The sequence below is a fragment of the Aethalodelphis obliquidens genome, unplaced genomic scaffold (assembly GCF_003676395.1).
Source record: "Aethalodelphis obliquidens isolate GAN/ISIS:26980383/991018 unplaced genomic scaffold, ASM367639v1 scaffold1, whole genome shotgun sequence".
Classification (NCBI taxonomy): domain Eukaryota; kingdom Metazoa; phylum Chordata; class Mammalia; order Artiodactyla; family Delphinidae; genus Aethalodelphis; species Aethalodelphis obliquidens.
Window position 1 is genome coordinate 59,754,508 of NW_020837945.1, and position 23,340 is coordinate 59,777,847.

At 44.1% G+C, this 23,340-nt stretch overlaps 1 protein-coding gene across 1 annotated transcript in view; it reads left to right on the forward strand.

The window, feature by feature from the left end:
* Positions 1 to 20,932, forward strand: part of SIDT1 (SID1 transmembrane family member 1) — a 51,039-nt gene extending 30,107 nt beyond the window's left edge. Inside the window, exons 13-21 of the mRNA XM_027104925.1 lie at positions 1 to 118; positions 2,437 to 2,573; positions 3,204 to 3,315; positions 7,155 to 7,231; positions 9,990 to 10,036; positions 14,453 to 14,558; positions 14,643 to 14,753; positions 15,938 to 16,051; positions 19,174 to 20,932. Coding sequence (XP_026960726.1) covers positions 1 to 118; positions 2,437 to 2,573; positions 3,204 to 3,315; positions 7,155 to 7,231; positions 9,990 to 10,036; positions 14,453 to 14,558; positions 14,643 to 14,753; positions 15,938 to 16,051; positions 19,174 to 19,236 — 885 coding nt within the window. The 3' untranslated portion in view covers positions 19,237 to 20,932. The remainder of the gene's footprint in view (positions 119 to 2,436; positions 2,574 to 3,203; positions 3,316 to 7,154; positions 7,232 to 9,989; positions 10,037 to 14,452; positions 14,559 to 14,642; positions 14,754 to 15,937; positions 16,052 to 19,173) is intronic.
* The last annotated feature ends 2,408 nt before the right edge of the window (positions 20,933 to 23,340 follow it).

Consider the following 23,340-nt stretch of genomic DNA (forward strand, 5'->3'; position numbering starts at 1 on the left):
GAGTATGGGATTCCCAAGCACTTCGGTCTCTTCTATGCTATGGGCATCGCACTGATGACGGAAGGGGTGCTCAGTGCCTGTTACCATGTCTGCCCTAATTACTCCAACTTCCAATTCGGTAATTCGAATTTACATCAGCTACACAGATTTGAGTTATAGGAGTCTTATCCTGGGACCCTCTCAGAAATGCCAAGGTCGTGCTTGCAAGAATTAAATGACATTTTACGTGAAGTGATCTGAGGGCACCTCACCACAGGGCATGGTTTCCCCACATTGTACCGTTTTTTCCTCTCTGACCACCGTTTATAGACTACAAAAGAGCGAACACCGGGTACTGATCTCATGGCTAGATCTGCAGGTGGGCAATGGGCTAAGTGTCAGGCAGCAGGTCAGGTAGAAACCACCAACAGACATCTAGAAATCTCCCTCAGTGTAGCTTGGCTTAATTTAGCAGTTTGCCTGTTTTGGGTTGAAAGTAATAGAAAACCCAATTCGAATTGGATTAAATAATAAGTACACTCATCAGCGCACCAGCCGAACGTACAGAGGTGGAATGGCCTTGTGGGTAATTTGTCTGGTGGCTCTGGCTCCGCTTCTCCGTGATCCCCTTTGTTGCACCCAGCCTGCACACTGGTGGTCTCCTCAGGCTGCCTTCCCTCGTGGTGGCAGAAATAGCTACAGCAGGTCTTGGCTTCCTGTCTCCGCACCATGATGTCTAGAGAAAGCAGCGAGCTGGCTTCCAGGAGCCTTCATTTGAGAGCAGGAAACTTCTTTCCCCCAAACTCCCCAGATAAGAGCCCCTCACGCCTCCACAGCTTACACAGCCCTGAGCTTACTCCAGAATCTTTCTCTGTATGAGGGTTAGCTCGGGCCAGCATTGCTACCCCAGTCACGGTGGCAAAGGAGGTGAGGTTACCTTTAGACCAATGAGACCCTTCCCTGGAACCAGGGGTGCGGTTAGCCTTCCTGAAGCAAGTGGTCTGGGAGGGTGTGCATTTCTGAATAGAAAATGGGGCTGAGATATTTGAGTTGGTATCGAGATGCTGTTAGGATGGAGAAAGGGAATAGCTGATGCTGGAAGAAGGCAATTAACAATGTCCTCCACACTCGAGGATGAGGTTTTTAAAAACAGTTATTTTGTGTTTGTGCTCTAGCCTCTGGCTATTAACTCACAACACCACAGAAATTCTCCATCACGTTTTAGTTTGTTTAAATTAGAAGACATTTTTAATAGAGGAAAACTATAGAGAATAATATCATTCACCACTCAGAAGGAACAAATGCCAACACTTTAAAATATTTGCCTTAAATCTACTTTAAGAAATAAAACATTGTGTAAAGTTGAGGTCCCATTTTGAACTGTTTTCTAAACTTATCAACTCTCCCCTTCCTTAGAAGCAACAGCTGTGATTAATTTTATATTTATCCTTCCAGTTTGTTTTTATAGTTTTTCTTCATTTGTAACAAATTAATATTAATTTCTCACACTTCGTTCGGCATCCTTCTTTTTTCATTCAACAATGTTTTCAAGATTTATTGGTATTAAACCACGGATATCCAGTTCATTCATTTTTAAAGATTGTCATTCTGTAATAAAAATATACCACATTCATCAATTCCTCTATTGAACAACACTTAGAGGTTGCCAATATTCTGCTAGTACAGACAGTGCTACAATGACTAGCCTCATCTATGCCTGTTGCACACATGTGAGGGAGGTTCCCTGGAATACCTAGAAGTAGAATTTTGGGGTCACATGGTCCTGGTTGATGCATCTTCCATTTTACCAAAAACAGCCAACTTTCTCCCCAGAATATTAATTCCCACTCCCACTGGCTGAGTGAGAGTTTCCACTTCCCCCTTATCATCACTAACACGTGTTATTATTAGACATTTACACTTTTGCCCCATTTTTTAGTAACGTGGGACATTGCATGGCTGTTTTAACTTGCATTTCCTTAACCCCCATGCAGCTAAGCCACATGGAATTTCTAGCTGTCTTCTATCCCTAGGCTAGAAAGACTTGTATATGAGCAGTAATCAATGTGGTTATGTTTCAGTATACTGAGAAGGACCTCCTGCACCCACGTAGGATTCTTTTTATTGTCACACTGCCCTGTTCCCATTAGGGATTCTTTTGTTGTTGTTGGACAGGAGCGTTTATACACACATAGCCCTGCGAGTGGGGATAGGCAATTATTCATCATATCATCTGATACTTTTCTTCTGGGAGCTAGGAATGCCCCTCTTGGAGGGGGTGAGAGGTGGAGTGTGTAGGGTTTACCTAGAATGTGCCTGGAGAGGCTGGCGTGTTGGAGGTCACCACACAGGCTGAGGGCAGCAAATACTCCAAGGCCTGAAGGGAGGGGTTCTCTGAGGCTGAAGAGAGGTCTGTCTGCCACCTACTGGATCTCGATTGTCTCGGCTTCTCCTCAGACACCTCCTTCATGTACATAATCGCCGGCCTCTGCATGCTGAAGCTCTATCAGACCCGCCACCCAGACATCAACGCCAGTGCCTACGCTGCTTACATCTCCTTCGCCCTGGTCATCACGCTCACCGTCCTTGGAGTGGTGCGTCCCTCCCCACAGCTGGCAGCCCTCTTGGGAGGCTTTGTATTTTGTTTTTTGGACCCCAGGTGAACAGGTTTAACTAATCATAATCCTTGGCTCATGACACACTCTCATCATTGGTCCGTTCATAGCATTTTAGTTACTGAGCTAGAATTTTTAATAATGTAACAGGCCCCTGGAACACTGCCCCTGGACAGTGTTAATACAAAGCTGAGACCTGACTCGGGTGAGACTGGAATAGAGATGTACAGGCTGATGGGAGAGAGACTGACTTGAAAGGACAAAAACCACTTTCTAAATGTGCGTGCACATGCGTCAGTCGTCTTCTGTTATTTGAAGAGCATTAGCTCCCAGCTTTAGACCTACTGCCTCTTCACCTGCTGTTCAGCTGCCTCACCCATTCCTTCCCTTTTCCATTTCTTTCTTTTTCATTTGGCCAGGTAGCCATTCTTTTTCCAGCCCTGGCTGCAGTAAGATCCCTGTGAGATCAGAGAAGGGAGAAAACCCAAAATTCACACACAGCTAGGTTTTTGACACCTTAGGCATACACGAGAGATGAAACAATTTTAGTAAGTTCTCTGGGGAAAAAACAAAAACCCAGATGAAGGTAACTTCCATCTTTACTCCTAGGTGTTTGGGAAAAATGACCTGTGGTTGTTCTGGGTCATCTTCTCTGCAATCCATATTCTGGCTTCTCTGGCCCTCAGCACCCAGATCTACTACATGGGTCGTTTCAAGATAGGTGAGTCACCTGTTACTCTATACTAAACATGCTGATTAACTTACCCTGAGAAAGGATTGTCTTGCCTATCCTAAACGGAAGTGTTACTTGTCACCGTGAACGCTTGCTCTGAATTCTGTGTGTTTAATAGCATATATTCTCTCCAAGAGCTTCCTCTCCTGTATAAGACAGCAACAATCTACTATCATTAGTTCTGTTTTCAACTGAGACACTAAGCTAGCTCAGAGCTGAGGCATCCTTCCAACTCCAAGTCCCCAAAGCTTTACAATTCACCAAACTTTGAAAGTGCGTTTGTAGAACAGTATGATCATCACACCGCTAGTTCCACCGAGAAGAATGTTTTTCAGTTCATAGCACTTAAAAGGAGCATTTCTCTAACCATCCTAAATGGTTAACAAGAATAAATTCTATATTATTTTCAAATTCTGGGGCTGGAAGTTTTGGAGACCAACTTGCCAATCTTAGAGGCAGGACACCTGCCGAACGCCCTCTGACGGCATGAACGTATCACGTTAGATCACCAAGTGTTCTGTGGAAATCAGCTTCTGATCTGCTCTTGGTCAGTCAGCATACATTTGAGCGGGTGCAAGTCATTTCAGAGCATCTAAATTTCACCCATCATTTTAAAGTCCGGGAAGTCAGACTCAAAGATTCATTTGTATATTTCAAGAAAAACCAATATATATATAAACTAGGCCTATCCCTAATATTTGCAGAGCCCAAGGCAAGACCGTAAATAAAAGGCCACTTACCATATGTATAAAAATGTTTAAGTTATAAAGCAGAGGAAAAAAGTATTAAATATATGGAAGAAAGGAAGGAAGAAAGAAGGAAGGCCAAGAAGCTGATAAATATACCTTCATTACAACCTACAAGGTACAAGTTCAAATTTAAAATTCTCAGGTGCATGGAAGAGTACTCCAGAACATAGCTATACAGGAGAGCTGGTCCCCAACCCCTGCCCCTCTTTTCTTCTCACCTCTGGCTCTGTCCTGCATCTTAAGGGGTCTCACAGGTATGCATATGGACACCCTTGTCTAACATCCAATTGGCCATTCCTTGCCCCTAGAAGTGCATACTCTAGTGGTGCTATCTGCCCTCAGGAAGACAAACCAGGCAAGGGACCTATGCAGGCTCTGAGAGCGGGCTCAAGGCCCTCAGGACAGGGAATTCTTGGGTCCAGGAATTCAGAATGTGGCCTAGAAGAAGCAGCCCCCTTGCCCTGCAGACTCCTCAGTCACTGGGGAACGAGGGCCTTTAAAATACGGCACCCCTGTTGCCCAGATCTAAGAGCGATTCTATATAAACAAGTGGCTTTAAGACTAGGAGACCAAATAAAACAATCTCTCATTTTGGCAGTTTAGTTTTTCCTTTTGGCATGGTCAGTAGATTAACTCTTGGTGTTAACATAGCCAGTATACCTCCAGCTGCCCCCAGTGGAAGCATCAATAGCTGGTTGGGTAGAACATTTGGTACAGCACTCTGTTCGTGCTCCATCCTCCACACTCAAAGGTGAATGAAGTCATACAAACTAAACTCTCAAAAGGAACATAAGTTAGGCACTGTTCCTCTGGGTTTTGCAAGTTGGAAAAATAAACTTGAATACAGATATATGTAATGGTAGTGACCATTAATACATAGAGGAGCTTTTAAAATGTTTATACCACCTTGGCCCCATGCAACTTTGCAATACTGAATTAATTTACCTTTTTAAAAAAGGAGAAATTGAATGTAGTCTATTATAACCATGTACTAGTTTGTCAGGGTCCCAACAGGAAAAAGCTATCACATACAAAGACAAAAGATTTATTCACAGAGGGACTCTTCATAGGACAGGGGTGGGGTGGGGAAGAATGAAAGGGGTAGCACAGTAACCTGGGGTTAGTAGCAGAGAAGCTTTTACTACCCACAAGCCCAAAAGGGCATAGAGGAAGTGGTTACCAAAACATGGAAGGAGGGCATCACGGAGAGAAAGTCACCTTCCTCCATGAGCGTGGAGCAGTGACCTTTGGCTAACAGACAGGCAACCTCACAGGGAAGGCACCAGACAGATAGTACTCTGGGCTCACTCTCCTTCCTCTGTCCCTCCAGTCTCCTGCTGGCGTTTCTCATTGTCCAAATCCAAGGGGAGCGAGGGAACCCACTGAGTGGTCCCTGCAGTCAGCCTCCCCGGGCATGGTGAGGACAGAGAGACATGGCAGGTGAGTCTGGAGGGGCAAAGGGAAGATAACCCTCACACAACTTAACCCAACATTTAAAATTTCTGTACCTAGGGAGTCTCCCCCAAGTGGTTACGGATTTACCAAAGTCAAAAGGAAAACATTGTGACAATTGCATCTACATTTAGTCCAAAGGCAGGAAGTCGGGTTAGTGGACAGTGGTTCAGGCAACACCAACCTCTCTGCCCATTCCATAAGCTGCCTTTGCTTTCTCAAATCACAGATTCCTTTCTCTGGGGCCCTTAGGCCACACAGGAAAATTAAAGTGGACACGAGGAAAGGCAGTAGCAATGAGGCAGAGCATTTCATAAGCAGGACAGAAAACTGTAGAGCTACTTGTCCAGATCACCGTCGTGCCTCTTGTTTCCCGAAAAGGACCACAGGCAGAGGATGGATTATAAGTTGCCAGTGGTGCACAAAAGTACACAGGGAGAGAGGAAAGTCTGATTCACGCTTCGAAGAATAGTGAACTTCTGAACGTTTGAGACAGGCAGAAGGAGTCTGTGTTCTTTACGAGAAGACATTACTTTTGTAATCAGAAAACAAAATTAAAGTCATCTGTTTCGAGAGAAAAATAAAATGACCAGTAGTTTACCTGTTTGGCTACCTTCTTACAAATCTTTTTTTCTCTCCTCAATTCTCTGCTTCCCACTGATTCAGATGTGTCTGACACAGGTAACGTTCAGCCACCCTCCCCAGGGTTTTCTACATTGTTTCCTTAACAAAGCAACCTGCCTGACTGACCTGCCAACTCTGCTTTCTGAACACCTTGCAGATTGGGCAGGATTTGGTGGACAGGGGGTTTGGAGAGAGGCTCAGAGGCAGGGATGCACCCCAACCCAGCCCGCAACGCGCCTCTTCTGGGCTAGTGCATGGACACGCCCACGCCCCCACCCCCCAATGTATCTAGTCTAATGAACGCTGCTTAAATTGACCCCAGGGGTAGCCTTGAAGAGGAACGGCAGCACAGCAGAGCTGGGGTCCACCCTTACTGAAATGCTCACTTCAGGAAGACCCCAGCTTTGCCCGTGACATCTCTGTGTGGATGGCCCACAGAATGACAGCCCCACCTGGGGCCCTGACCCTGCTCATATAACAATCATCATATGTACAGGCTTTCTGAACATGCTTAGTAGACCCCACTGTCCCCTGGTTCAATTCTTACTGACTTATAACCACACTGAGAAACACAGATTCGAATTTTTACAAGCTAAGATTTCCCATGGTCTAGAGAGAGCAGATGTGTTAAGGTGACTTTTGAGAGTCCCCATACATCTCTGCTGTAAAGAAAACACTAAACCATCAACAGAGGGAAACTTAGCTGAAGGAGACCATAGGAGGGTTGGCCAGCCCCCCAAATGGTTTGCGAGTGCTTGTTCCTTGTGTCCATCTTGCCTGCCTTTCTGCGGGAATGCTGCACGGATAGAGCACACCTGCCACGAAAGCCCAGGCAGCTGTGGGTGGCATCTTTTAAAGCAAACATTTATTGCTGACCTATTAGGGACAAAGCATGGCTTTTATGAGGTGACATCATCCTGGCCGCAAAAGCTTGGGCCAAAGGGGAGTGTTCTGGATTATCTCTGACCAAGCCTTCTCACCGTGCAATTGTGTCATCAGCAGATTTGGGAATTTTCCGACGGGCCGCTATGGTGTTCTACACAGACTGCATCCGGCAGTGCAGCCGGCCTCTCTATATGGTGAGTGTGTGTTCCTGTGTGCCTTGGCCTTCTCCCAGACAACAGGAGGACAGCAGGAGGGGCAGGCTCGGGGTAGTCACACAAGGCTCCCCAAACCAAGAGGGCCAGATGGCCTAGCGTGGCTGAAGTCCAGTTAGTGAGGGAAGAGGCATCTTGCTTCCCCTTCTCACTCTTAAAAGACATGCTGGGATGGTTCCTTTTTTGCACATGAAAAATTGCTAGTATATAAAGAACATATGTATGTATATACACACACAAAACTATCAAAGTGATGATTGCTGGAGGAGGGAGGATCCAGATAGGGTGTCCCTATAAATAATCATCCAAAGAGGTATGATTATTTCACTTGTGAAAGTCAATTATTAATAATAATTATTATAATAATTAATAATAATAATTATTAATAATAATAACTATTCCTAATGACACCTGGACTGTCCCAGGCAAACTAGGGACATATGATCACTCCAATCACTTTCATTAGGAACTTTCCACATTATACATTTGTTTGCTTTTTATACATTGTTTGACTTTTACAATGAGCACGAATGCTTTTTCAAAATCATAGCCATTGCTTGATGGCAGAAATACACTTTTAAAAATTCTACCGTATGGTTTTCAATGTATTACACATTTCTACACTGAGCGGAGGGATCAGTGTAGTTTCTACACTGAGCTGGGATCAGCCCTGCTCCCAGCTGCCTTGGCTTGCTGGCCAGTGACCTTGGGAAGGCTACATACCTCCTCTGAGCCACTGCCCCAGCCTTTACCCCGTGCTGTGATCAGAACTAGTGATGCCGTTTGGGCCTGGCACACAGGCATTCACTAAATTCCTGCTGATAGTTTATAATCAGAAGGAATTTTACATAAAGGAACCTGGGAATGTTTTAAGCCCAGTAGAGCTTGGGCAGGAGCTATAGGCACTAAAAATTGAATTGAAGCTGGAGGGTTTTACTCAGGGGAGAACTTAAAAGCCCATTAGGACCTGTGAGTATTAGGAGAGATAAGAATGCCTCAGCTGTGAACCATAAGGGGAAATTAGTGTTTCTGGTGTTTTTTACATTAATTGATGCAGGCTGTCTTTTTTTTTTAAACAGACTATTTTTAGAGCATTTTAAGAGTTTTTAGTTTTTTTAGGTGCACCGAAAAATTGAGAAGAAAATACAGAGATTTCCCGTATGCCCCTCCGCCACACAGACGCAGCTTCCCCATATCAACACCCTCACCAGAGAGGTGCATTTGCTAGTCCGTGAACCTATGTTAACACATCATAATCACTCAAAGTCTATACTTCACATTACAATTCACTCCTGGTGTTGTACATTCTATGGTTTTCTTGACGAGTTTGTGATGACATATATTCATCATTATAGTATCAAAGAAGGTAGAGTAGTTTTCCTGCCCTAAAAACCCTCTGTGCTCCACCTGTTCTTTCCACCTGCCCCTCCTCCCCAACCCCTGGCAGCCACTGGTCTTTTTTAGTGTCTCCTTAGTCTTACCTTTTCCAGAACGTCATATCGTTGGAATAATATAGTATGCGGCCTTTCCAGATTGGCTGAAATAATATGCACTTATGTTTCCTCCATGTTTTTTCATGGCTTGCTAGCTCATTTCTTTTTTTTTTTTTTGCGGTACACGGGCCTCTCACTGCTGTGGCCTCTCCCATTGCAGAGCACAGGCTCCGGACGCGCAGGCTCAGTGGCCATGGCTCATGGGCCCAGCCGCTCCGCGGCATGTGGGATCTTCCCGGACCGGGTCACGAACCCGTGTCCCCTGCATCGGCAGGCGGACTCTCAACCACTGCTCCACCAGGGAAGCCCTCATTTCTTTTTAGTCCTAATATTCCACTTTCTGGATGTGCTACGGTTTATTTATCCGTTCACCTGTTGAAGGACATCTTGGTTGCTTCCAAGTTTGGGCAATTATGAATAAAGCTGCTATAAAATTTTGTGGGCAGGTTTTTGTATAGGCACGTTTTCAGCTCCTCTGGGTAAATACCAAGGAGCACAACTGCTGGATCATACGGTAAAAGTATGTTTAGTTTTCTAGGAAACTGCCAACCAAACTGTCTTCCGAAATGGTCGGACCATTCTGCGTACCCACCAGCCATGAATGAGAGTTCCACATCCTCATGAGCAACTGGTGTTGTTAGTGTTTTGGATTTTGGCTTTTCTAGTAGGTGAATTCATTTTTTTAAAAGGAAGATATTTCCCTGCGCCACCAGGGAAGCCCCAATAACTTTAATCTTAATAAGGCCATGTGTTTAGAAACCAGGAGCCTGGGAGCTGCAGGACCTCCTTGGAGCCAGAATAATGAAACTAATTCCAGGTGCATCCCAAGAGCTGCCTTAGGGCCCACCAGTTAACACAACCCAGGGAAAGAGTCCTTGGTTACAGAACAGTAGTGGCAGAATTCTTTTAACTACTGAGTAATCAGCACATACCACCAGCCTTCCCGCCAAGAGGTGGGCCCAGGCGCCCAGCTCCTTTAAAAACTGGGGGGAAAACAGCAAGACTTCTGCTTTATTCACCAGGCTTTCTTTTACAGGGACGAGGTCACGTCTGTTTGCAGTCAGAGGCTTTGCCATTTAGTCCTCGTAGAGGACTTTCCAGTCATAGGCACAGCTCTCTTAAAACTATAGAAAAATTGTTTCCACCAAGGCAATTGTTTTTCCATAATTGATGCTTCCCCTATGGTAAGTTTTTTAAAAAGCAGTATGTGCGGCCCCTCATTTGATGTTTTCTTTCCTCCTTTCCAGGACAGAATGGTATTGCTCATCGTGGGGAATCTGGTTAACTGGTCCTTGTAAGTAGTCTTAGGAAAACACGTTTTTCTCTTTATTAATTTCTCTGTAACACCGTGGTTTAGCTTTCCTTGGCTGTCATTTTTATAAAGAAGTCTTAAATTAAGGAGAGCATAGGACTGTGCTTGTTCTAGTGACTTGAAAGAAAGCTACTTTTCATCCTGCAAAGAATGCACTAGGAAGCTCTTGTGTACCAATAGTTGTCTCCCTTAAAGCAATGAGTTCAACACACTGATGCCTTGAGCTCATTTGTTCAACAAGACAAACATCAAATTTGCTATATCTAGATGGATAAATTAGATTGGATATATATGCATATACACACATACACACATATATATAAAGAGAGACTAATTATGCCAGCAGCAGCAAAAATGCAACAGTTTTAAACTCTTTTTAGAATTTTCCATAAAGGCTACCCAGTAGGCATTTCTCTTTCTTACTAGGGGTGTGTGTGTGTGTGTGTGTGTGTGTGTGTGTGTGTGTGTGTGCGTGTGTGTGTGTGTGTGTGTGTGTGTGTGTCTTTCTCATTTCTTTCTTTCCCTCCAGGTCTCAATCTTCTTACTCTGCCTATATCATTTTTCTTCCTTTTCTTTTCCCTCATTATCACCTTGGTCTTGTTTCCTCAAATGACCTCTAAGTAGAACAGTGCAACAGAAGTACAATTATGCTAGCTGTATTTTATGTATCTATTTTTTGCAACTTATTCTTAACTTAAAAATGTGAATGAGTGAGATGTTTTATTGATCCCTCAAAAAATAAGTATGTTGAGCTGCTTTTATTAGTGGTTCTTAGCTGATGTGCTCCTCTGGGTCAGTGACCTTTGATAGAAAGGTGACACCCTACTCCTCCTCCCTTTAAGATACCAGATGCAGGGCTTCCCTGGTGGTGCAGTGGTTGAGAGCCCGCCTGCCGATGCAGGGGACACGGGTTCGTGCCCCGGTCCGGGAAGATCCCACATGCCGCAGAGCGGCTGGGCCCGTGAGCCATGGCCGCTGAGCCTGTGAGTCCGGAGCCTGTGCTCCGCAACGGGAGAGGCCACAGCAGTGAGAGGCCCGCGTATCAAAAAAAAAAAAAAAAAAAAAAAGATACCAGATGCAAAGAAATAAGCACACCATCAGGGAAAGCCAGAATCAAGTCATGAGAATTTGAATCTTATTTCAGGGCCACATGCTTCTGGAAGAAACTTCCCACAATATTGTTGCCCCAGGGTTTACCTTGGGGAAGGTCCATACCTGTGAAGGACTGTCCTTTACTCAGGGACACGTCAGGATGGGTGATTCTTGGCCGTGGTCACCTGCGATGTTCTCTCGGCCACCCTTTTAGGGAAGACCCCACAGTCCTGGCGACTCTGTAAGACAGGATGGAGGGTGTTGATAGGAGATACGATACTGAACAGCTGATGATAGAGTCTGCAGGGTCAGAATCACCTAGCTTGTCCCTGCCTCTAGTAGAACTAAAATCAAACCCAAGTCTGCAATCAGATTTAACAATCAATGGAAAGATATCCCATGCTCTTGGATTGGAAGAATTAATGTTCTTAAAATGGCCATACTACCCAAATCAATCTACAGATTTAACGTGATCCCTATCAAATTACCCATGACATTTTTCACAGAACTAGAATAATCCTAAAATTCATATGGAACCATAAAATACCCAGAACTGCCAAAGCAATCCTGAGGAAAAAGAACAAAGCAGGAGGCATAACCCTCCCAGACTTCAGACAATACTACAAAGTTACAGCAATCAAAACAGTGGGGTACTGGCACAAAAACAGACATATGAATCAATGGAACAGAATAGACAGCCCAGAAATAAACCCACACACCTACGGTCAATCAATCTTTGACAAAGGAGGCAAAATTATACAATGGGTAAAAGACAGTCTCTCAGTAAGTGGTGTTGGGAAAGCTGGATAGCCACATGTAAATCAATGAAGTTAGAACACATCCTTACACCATACACAAACATAAACTAAAAATGCCTTAAAGACTTAAACATAAGATATGACACCATAAAACTCCTAGAAAAGATTATAGGCAAAACATTCTCTGGTATAAATCATACCAAAGTTTCTTAGGTCAGTCTCCCAAGGCAATAGAAATAAAAACAAAAATAAACAAATGGGACCTAATCAAACTTACAAGCTTTTGCACAGCAAAAGAAACCATAAACAAAAAGACAACCTATGGAATGGGAGAAAATATTTGCAAACAATGCGACCCAAAAGGGCTTAATTTCCAAAGTATATAAACAGCTCATACAACTCAATAACAAAAAGAGAACCCAATCAAAAAATGGGCAGAAGACCTAAATAGACTTTTCTCCAAAGAAGACATACTGATGGCCAATAGGCACATGAAAAGGTGCTCAGCATCACTAGTTATTAGAGAAATGCAAATCAAAACTACCTCACAATGGTCAGAATGGCCATAATTAAAAAGTCTACAAATAAGTAATGCTAGAGAGGGTATGGAGAAAAGTGAACCCTCCTACACTGTTGGTGGGAATGTAAGTTGGTTCAGCCACTATGGAAAACTGTATGGAGGTTCCTCAGAGAACTAAAAATAGAATTACTATATGATCCAGCAATCCCACTCCTGGGCATATATCCAGAGAAAACTATAATTCAAAAAGATACATGCACCCCAATGTTCATAGAAGCACTACTCACAATAGCCAAGACATGGAAACAATCTAAATGTTTATTGACAGATGAATAAATAAAGAAGTTGTGGTACATATATACAATGGAATACTACTCAGCCATAAAAACTGAAATAATGCCATTTGCAGCAATATGGATGCAACTAGAGATTATCATACTAAGTCAGAAAGAGGAAGACAAATATCATATGATATCACTTACATGTGGAATCTAAAATATGGCACAAATTCACGAAACAGAAACAGATTCACGAAACAGAAACAGATTCACAGACATAGAGAACTGACTTGTAGTTGCCAAGTGTAGGGGGGTGGGGAAGGGATGGAGTGGGAGTTTGGGGTTAGTAGATGCAAACTATTACATACAGAATGGATAAACAACAAGGTCTTACTGTATAGCACAGGGAACTATACTCAATACCCTGGGACAAATCATAATGGACAAGAATATTAAAAAGAATGCATAGATGTGTATAACTGAGTCACTTTGCTGTACAGAAGAAATTAACATAACATTGTAAATCAACTATACTTCAATAAAGAATAAATTTTAAAAAAAATGAACAAAAACACTCCATTAATAACAGCTTTCCACTTGAAATACTTAGGAATAAACTTTGAGAGATGTGTGGAATCTTTCTGCAGAAAATTTAATTACCTTATCAGGAGAGATAGAAAAAAACTTAGCTAAATGAAGAAAGACGGCATGCCCTGGGTGAGAAGATTAACTATTGTAAAGATAACAATTCTCAAGTTAATGTGTAAATTTAGAATTAGAAATGGAATGAAGTTAATAGGATTTTATTCTGAAATTATTTACCTAGTTAGACAAAATTGTCAAAGGTCTCTGCAAAAGGTTAACCGGAGAAAGGAGGGGCAGAGGTGTATAGTGACAGCCCAGCATTATTCAATAGAACTTTCTGGAATGATGTGTTTATTAGCCACTTGTGGTTATTGAGTACTTGAAATGTCGTGTGACTGAAAAAATGAATTTTCAATTTTTTTTTAATTTTTATTAACTTTTATTTAAATAGCCACATGTGGTTACCACATTGGATAGTGCAAGCTAGCCTAACCTTTGTTAGATAATCTAACATATTATAAAACAACAATAACACGATGAGCCACTGCTCCAAAACTAGAAATTATAAATTAGTGAATCAGGATGAAGAGGCCAGAAAGCCAACTATATACATATGTGCATGGTGTGTCTGTATTAAACACAAGCTTTCAAAACCAGGAGATAAGAAAGGGCTGTATAATAAAGACTTTTGTTAGAACAGAATATAAATTTGGAGCAAAATTAAGGCCAAACCCCAACCAAAATAAACTTCAGTATTAATTTAGACAGCTAGCAAAAATTTGGTAATGTGTGTCAAGCCAAGTATTGAGATAATTCTATCTCTAGTAATCTATTCCAACCATCTTAAATGCAAAAAGAAAAAAAAAGCACAATATATCTGAAGGTATTTATTGTTGCAGTTTTTAATAATAGTGCACAACGGAAGGACAAAGAGAAAACTCTTCATTTCAACTAGAGAGGTAGGATGATTGCTTATGGTACATCCACTGATAGGAACCTCACAATCGTTAAAAATGAATGTTCTGAGGAAGACGTAATGAATTGAAAGTTACTTACAACATTTTTAAATTCCCCTCCCACCAGAAATGGGGGTGTGGGAGTGAAAAAGCCAATAATGTTACAAATCCACCTTCATAGCTACAAAATAATTCCTCTGTGTGCTCAGTGCCCTCTTTGGACTGATCTATCGACCCAGGGACTTTGCCTCCTACATGCTGGGCATCTTCATCTGTAACCTGCTGCTCTACCTGACCTTTTACGTCATCATGAAGGTAAGAGTGGCGGCTGGGAGCCGGGCACCGCGGGCCCTCCTCGGGTGACGCGTGCAGCTTGGCAGCAGCGCTTCTCACCCACAGCTTCGCAGCTCCGAGAAGATCCTCCTGATCCCGCTCTTCTGCATCGTTGCCACCGCTGCAGTGTGGGCCGCTGCCTTGTATTTTTTCTTCCAGAATCTCAGCAGCTGGGAGGTAAGAGGGCAATTTTCTTTTCCAGGATGACATTCTCTCTCCACCTTGCCTTTCTGACCTTCCTACCTCCCTCTCTTCATGTGCTTATCTTTTTTATGTTCTCTGACATGAATGCTTTCTCTAAAGGGGATGGTTTTCAATATCCACACGTGACTGCTCAATAAATGGCATGTCATCATTATCAGGGTGGCACCTCTTAAAAACGAAGCTCTACCAACACTGCAAACGTGATCTTCATTATGTGTCATTCCCAGTGGATGTTTAATACGTACAGGAACCTTGCTTAGTGTATCTTCTCCACCTTATCATAGTCACCGTCCATAAACAAATACACAGGTGCAGGTGTTTATAAATCCATTTCACAGATAGGAAAGCTGAGGCCTAGGAAACTGCTGATGTACCTGAGGCACAGAACAGGGAAGAAGTCTTAGCTCTCCATCACCATAATCACCACAGGCAACTTTAGAACCTTTTTATCACCCCAGGAAAAAACCTGCATCCGTTAGCAGTCAATCACCATTTCTCCCTAACCCCTTAGCCTTAGGCAACCACTAATCTATCTTTTGTCTCTACAGATCTACCTATTCTGGACATTTCATATAAATGGAATCACATAACATGTGGTCTCTGGCTTCTCTTCATAACGGTTCACCCATGTGTAGATGTTATCAGTACTTCATGTTTTTATTGCTGAATATTCCATTGTATGGATATACCTCATTTTATCTACCCGTTCAGCAGTCTATCGACATTTAAGTTGTTTCCGCTTCTTGGCTTTTATGAATGCTGCTGCTGTGAACAACTGTGGTCAAGTTTTGTGTGGACGTATGTTTTCTTGGAAGCTAACTTTTTTTTTTTTTTTTTTTTTTTTTGTGGTACGCGGGCCTCTCACTGCTGTGGCCTCTCCCTTTGTGGAGCACAGGCTCCGGACGCGCAGGCTCAGTGGCCATGGCTCACAGGCCCAGCCGCTCCGCGGCATGTGGGATCTTCCCGGACTGGGGCACGAACCTGTGTCCCCTGCATCGGCAGGCAGACTCTCAACCACTGCGCCACCAGGGAAGCCCGGAAGCTAACTTTTTGACCTAGGCATCTAGTAGTGACTTTTTAGGTTTCTGGATACTCAGCCCTCGAAGGAGTTGAACTGTGGGAATGCCCCCACTACATCCTGCCTCACCTTCTTCCAGGGAACGCCAGCCGAATCCCGAGAGAAGAATCGAGAGTGTATCCTGCTGGATTTCTTTGATGACCATGACATCTGGCACTTCCTCTCTGCTACTGCCCTCTTTTTCTCATTCTTGGTGAGTTTATAAAAACTTTTTTCATTTCTTCTCGCTTTACATCCTGTACCCCTTTTTTTCTCTTCCCCTCTTTCTTACATCCCCTTTTGTATTTTTAATTTCCCTTTCCAAGTCTTCATTATAATTCAATGTACAGAATATCTTATTTCTTTTTTTACACTGTATCCTTCGGTTAGATCTTCATTTTCATTCTCCTTTTACTCTTCAATACTTTAAGACACAGAGGGATAAAATAATTTTCCTTCAGTTGTGCAATGTTTGGACTGAACTGTTGATTAGAACTCACATGCCCAAATCCCCCGGGAACCACTTTGGGCATTGGCTACAATCTCAGCCACACTAGGTTATTCCTTCTTGTGCTATACTCACGTTCCTCCCCCTCTTCCAGTCTCACTGCATGTCTTACAAACATTTCACAAGTTCTTGGAGTGGCTCAGGATAGCAGCCAAGCCTCTTTTTGCCTTCTAACCAGTCTCTTCCAAATCTCTCCTGTAGTCCCTCCATTTTTTGTCCAAACACCTTTCCAGAAGCCACGCATATTATAACAACCCAGGATGAGAACTCCCAGCCTACTTCCATCTTAATTTTGACTTTTCCAAAATAAAAGCCCATGATGCCTGTACAAAAGGTCATTTAAAAAATAACACTGGGTTGGCCAAAAAGTGCCTTCAGTTTTTAAGTAAAAATAAAGGACATTTTTCATTTTCGCCAAGAACTTTATTGAACAATGTATTTGCCCTTTTGTTCCACTACCTTCTGCCACTTTACAGGCAACTTCATAATTCCATCTTCCCAAAACTTTTTATGTTTTTGAGCAAAGAACTGTTCCAGGTGCCTTTTACAGTCTTCCAGGGAATTGAATTTTTTTCCATTAAGAGAATTTTGTAAAGACCAAAATAAATGGAAATCCTAAGGTGCAATGTCTGGTGAATACGGTTGATGAATCAGAACTTCCCAGCCAAGCTGTAGCAGTTTTTGCCTGGTCATCAAAGAAACATGTGGTCTTGCGTTATCCCGATGGAAGATTATGCGTTTTCTGTTGACTAATTCTGGATGCTTTTCGTCGAGTGCCGCTTTCAGTTGGTCTGATTGGGAGCAGAACTTGTTGGAATTAATCATTTGGTTTTCTGGAATTAGCTCATAATAGAGGACTCCCTCCCAATCCCACCATACACACAGCATCACCTTCTTTGGATGAAGACCGACCTTTGGTGTGGTCGGTGGTGGTTCATTTCGCTTGCCCCACAGTCTCTTCCATTCCACTTTATTGTACAGTAGCAACTTTTCGTTGCCTGTCACAATTTGTTTTAAAAATGGAACGTTTTACGTTTGTTTTTATTTTTGGCCGTGTTGGGTCTTCGTTGCTGTGCACAGGCTTTCTCTAGTTGTGGCGAGTGGGGGCTACTCTTTGTTGCAGTGCACGAGCTTCTCATTGCAGTGGCTTCTCTTGTTGCGGAGCACGGGCTCTAGGCGCACGGGCTTCAGTAGTTGTGGCGCGCGGGCTCAGTAGTTGTGGCGCGCAGGCTTAGTTGCTCTGCGGCATGTGGGATCTTCCCAGTCCAGGGATTGAACCCGTGTCCCCTGCATTAGCAGGCAGATTCTTAACCACTGCACCACCAGGGAAGCCCAAAACCAGAACGTTTTCATTACGTTTAAGTAGAGAATCACATGAGGAAATACAGTCAAGAAGGTTTTTTTTGCTTAACTTAATGTGAAACCCAAACATCAAAGTGATTCACATAACCAAGCTGGTGCAAATGATTTTCAGCACTTGATTTAGATATTTTGAGTATGTCGGCTCTCTCCCGTGTGGTATAACGTTGATCGTTCTTGATTAATGTCTCGATTTGATCGCTATCAACTTCAATTGGTCTACCCGACTGTGGAGCATCGTCCAGCGAGAAATCTCCAGCACAAAACTTCACAAACCACTTTTGACATGTTCGATCGGTCACAGCACCTTCTCCATACACTGCACAAATCTTTTTCTTGCGTTTCAGTTGTTTTTACCTTTCTTGAAATAATAAAGCATAATATGCCGAAAATGTTGTTTTTCTTCCATCTTCAACATTAAAATGGCTACACAAAAATTCACCAATTTTGATAGGTCTCTTTTTAAATGCACGTTGATAGGATAGCTGTCACACACAATCTAACAAAATTGTTCCAAATGAAGTTAAAAACAACTAAGTGCTGCTAGGGCCATCTTACGGAAAAAAACGAACGAACCTTTTGGCCAGCCCAATATTAGGCCTCCTGGTTTCACGCTGCCCACTTACTTTAGTCTTGTCCATGTAACCTCAAGAGTGGAGCAGGGCTACCCCCTCGTGGCCAGTTTGGGAAGTTCAACCAGTCTGTATAAACATCATTCCTGAAGGCTTTTATCTTTGATAGTCACCTTCTCTAGAGAGACAGAGACAACAAAAGTGGAGCTAAGGGTTCCATGTGGAGAGAGTGATGGTAAAGGGAACTAAAAATGGAGGATTAGGGTACAATTCTTATATGGCAATATTCTATGCAACAAGATTTCATTCCGTTTAGGTCCCGACCCAAATGTCCCCTCCTAAGTGGTAATGATGTCCCTGGCCACCCAATGAAAAACAAAATTTTATACATATACAACTGAATCACTTTGCTGTATACCTGAAACTAACACAACATTGTTAATCAACTATACTCCAATATAAAATAAAAATACAAAATTTAGAAAAATAAAATTTTAACCAAAAAAATTTTTTTACCTCGCCCCATCCCATACTTCCTATATCCCCACCACAGTTTAATTATTATCCTTAGTACATATTACTAGCTAACATACTTGACTTTGCTCATGCGTTTGCTTCATGTCTGAAGCCCTCTCTCAAATGTAAGCCCCACCAGGGTAGGGATTTTTGTTCTAAGCCATATCTCTAGCACCTGGAATAGCACTTAATAGACCCTTGATAAATATTTGAATTAATAAATGAACTATGTAATTATGACAAGTGCCTGTTAAGAGCACGGCGTTGCAGAAAGCTGCAGAAGACATGAAAACAAATAAGGGCACTTGTGAGTCTTTGGGAGAAAATATGGACTTATTGCAACTGTGGGTTCCTCTCATTTCTCTGCCTCTCTCATTTCAGGTCTTGTTAACCCTGGATGATGACCTGGATGTGGTTCGGAGAGACCAGATCCCTGTCTTTTAAGCCTCCAGCATGGAGAGCGGGGAGAGAGAGCAACCAATCTTGGTGCTGTTTCATGAAAAATACAGGGACTGCAGCAAAGTAACCACTGCCAAATGCTCCACTCACCCTCTGTTTGGTTGGCTCTGTACACATTCCCGCAGGGAGGAGAGGAGATACAGGGGGACCCAAGCCTGCAAGAAGGGAAGCAGAAGGGAGGCAGCAACTGTGGACAGAGTCAAGCCCTTCAGAGTCGAAAAACACCCACCATCCCCTTCTGTCACTACTCTGAGTTAGACATGGACAAAAGCTGCATCGAAGTTGACCTTGGGACCACTCCCACCCTCACCTGATATTCGCCAGCCATGGGGGGACCATGCTGCTCTCCGTCCTCCAGCTGCCTCCCCGCCCAGAAACTCCAGGGTGGCCCCCGTGCATCTCTGTAACATCTGCTGCTCTAGACATCCCAAAACACCAGCCCACTTCTCCGAAGTCCTGGAATGATGTGATTCCTTAGAATCTGGTAGAGGGGTGGCCCCAAGGCCCTACCCAACTGGGATAGATGTTTTGTAGCACCAGCTCGTCACCTCCACCAAAGGAATGCTGTACGCTTCCCCCAGGTTCCTGACCGCATTAGGAGGACTCTTACATCAGGCTGGGTCACCCGCTCCTGGCAGGTAACTGTCCCTGAGACCAAGGTGTGGGTGCTTCCCTGTTCCTTGGTGTCCTCATCTCACCGCTGTGTGTTGACCCCCTGACTCAGGCTCTACCTTCTCGGGAAGGCCACTTCTCCACAGACCAGCTCCAAGGTGGAAGGGGAAATGGGAAAACTCTTCCAGCAGCAGGAGGCACCAGAGGAATGACCGACAGCACTAGGAGACTGGTGACATCAGCATCAAGCACTCAGGCCTCACGTTAAGGACTTGGACTCCTGGAGCAGATTCAGCGAAGGCAATTAGGCCTCCAAGTCAAATAGCTCCATTCTGTGCCTGCATCACCCTTGGGGAAGAAATAAGTGTTCTAAGCAGGGGCACTGCTCTCGGGCTCCTGTACAACCGGCCAAGCCCCTCCTCTGCTGCTTTATGCAGATCAGGGGCTTTAGACTTTCTCCTGAGTTTCTCTGGAGGCCAGTCTCAGGGTGAACACATCTCACTCCTCCTCTCCAGTTGCAAAGAGCTCAGCCGGTTTGGGGGCGGGGCGGTTGTCTCTCTGACACACCTGATTCACATTCACTCCCCAGGATGGGGTTGAAACACTCAGTGTCCCACTTCACTCTCTCACTGTCCAGCAGCTCTGCCCCCAGGAAGTCCCATTTTGACCAAACTCCTGTATTACCTGCGATATGACGTCATCAGAAAATTTACATGCAAATGTGCATACACAGATATATTTGCCTGTGAAATTGAAGTCACCTTCTCACCTCTGCTTTCTTGATCCTTCCTTAGAAGGATCCTTCATTCTTTTTAAAATATATATATATATAATTTTCTCTAAAATAATGTTCCAAAACACATTTTGGAAGTTTGAATGGCAAACTTTCCCTGATTTTAAGAACACAAAGATGCTTTCAATGAAACGTTATGATTTTTTTTCTAAAATGCCCCCAAATTCATAATTGGTGTTGTTATTCTTTATTCCTTAAAAATTGTTGGCTTCCATAGGCCATATGAAGGCCACCTATTAAATGGTTGTATCAATCTAACATTTAAAATAAATTTCAAACCTGTTTAACTTGGCTGATTTGACCGAATTCTTTTATTTTTAATGCACTAAAAGTTTTCAAATCCAAAAACAAGCGGGGGTGTGGGGTGGTGCAGAATGCAAACGACAAAGTCTGTTCAAGCAGCCCCGTGGCCTGAAGTGAATAAATAGTAGGACACCTTACCTGTTTGGTAGCTTGTCTGGGAAATATGTCCATGGAAATGGGGAAGGGGCCCCAGAGAAATGGATGGACTGTGCTGCTGTATTCTTGACCGTTTTCTGACACAGTCTGTCTTGTGCTACAAACTTACACGTTGTGGTCAGTTTTGTTCTCTGCAGCAGGACGAAAAACCCAGACCAAGCCTGCTCTTATAAATATCAATTCTAAAGGTACCTGTTGCTTTTTCTATAGTGCTGATTTGTGCATGGCTGGAGGCCACAAGAAAGTCGTTCAGCTGTGCCTGTAGGTTTGATAGGAACTCGGGGTGGAGGGGGCAGCCACAGTTACTCACAGTGGTCCCTCATCCACATGTAGCACAGGCCTGTGTGACTTTTGTCTGTCCTCATGGACTTCTCTCTTCACAAGAGAAGGGAAGGCAACTCTGAAAGCTGAGTCCAACAGGAGGGTAACGGGAGCCAGCCAGCCACCGAGAAGAGGCTCTTGGCAGAGAGGCCCAGGGTAATAAAAGCAGTTCCCTTGGAGGACAGAGGTGTGGCAGCCAGACGGGCAAAACCGCACATAAAAAAGGCCTCTTCACACCTCTGACAAATGCTGGGGAGGCAGCCCCACCTGTTAACACTGGATGGCTGAGGGATTAGCCTGGTTTTATTTTAGCAGCAGGAGAAGCCAGTGGAAAACCAGGGTCTATCTGGGGAAGGGACTTTCCATGGTTGAAGAAGATCACCGAGTCAGCTCCTGGGGTAAAGAGAGTGGGAGCTTCTTCTTTTGTAGCTCCAAGCTGCCACCAGAATGTCCTGTGGGGTCGCAAAATGCATGTGTCGGGGAAACAAATAATACCCAAATGTTTCTCCTCCTGGGAGACAGTCTCTCTGTCTAAAACTTGGGAAAAAGGGAAAAACAGAAACATTCTTCATAGAAGGAACAGTTGAATCCGAGAAAAATTCTTGAGTCAGACTTTAGTCCACATACGTTCACCTGCTTGCTGTGTGACCTTGTGCAATCTGCTGGAACTCTCTGATCTTTATTGCCACATCTACATGACGCGACATGAAGGTGACAAAGGTGGAGCTGTGTAGAGCACCTGGAGCAGTGCCCGCAGAGAGAAGGTCCCCACCTGCACCTCTCGAACCCTGCAGGGTGGCAGGGCCAGAGCAGGTCTCCCTGCTGGGCTGGCACCTCTCGCCCAAGGGGGCCCCTCTTTGAAACCAGCTATGCTGTTTCCTGACCTCAGTTCCAGGAGGCCCTGAAGGGGCTGGGAGGTCTCTTCCCCTTCAGAGAAACTGCCCAGAATTATCCCACCTCCCAGCCCCACTCCTTGCCCTTTAATTGCTGCATTTCATCGTCTTTGGCCCTTAATACTCCAACGCAGATGAAAAGTTGCTGCCAAAGCTGGGGCCAAGTGGAAAGTCTGGCTGTGTATAAAGTCACACCTCGTTACTGCCAGTTCTGCTCTGGGAATCTCAAAGAAAACCTAGACTTTCTCCTCTCTCCAGCATCTATAGCTACTACAGTCCAGGGGATGCCAGGTGCAAACGTTTCCCCCGACCCTTATCACCAAATGTTCCGTAGGGAAAGCCTGGATGTTCAGCCTGGATGAAGAGGGACTTCAGCCTGCGGGTGACAAAACAGGTCCCAGAGGAAGCCTGGGAGGGTCGCTCTGGTTTTGAAATGATTCTAATGTCCCCTGCTGAAACTAAGGAAAAGCATTATGAGTAAAGATACAACTAGCTTCTGCCTGAAGCAACGTAAAACCCAAAATTATGTTTACCATAATTTTGCCCAGCTTATAGTCATTTTTTTGCTTTGTTTTTAAATGCTGGTGTTAGGGAACCGGGTTCATTTTACCTGAAGCACCGCAACCACAACGCGGAGACACTGACGTCTGCAGCAAAGACAGGGCTTATCCGCAAGGCAGCCAAGGGAGAAAACCGGAGCACAAACCTCAAACCCCCCACCCCGAAGGGAGGAGGCGGGGTATTTATGGGACGAGGAATGAAGAAGCGGGCTGCTCTGAGGCACGGGAGCGTGGGAAGCCGGGGAGGTGAGGAAAGGTGATTGGGAAAAGGTGCGGTCATCACCGTGCTGCGCAGGCATAGCTAGGCTACGGGCCTCTGCCCGTTCCAAAGGTCACGGGTGGAAACTCGCGCATGCCCAGTAGGGAGGTCAGTGGTCCCGCCTAGTTTCAACAAGCTCAGCTGAGCTAGATAAGACCTGCTCCAAATTCCTGGAAAGCAGCTCAGGCAGTT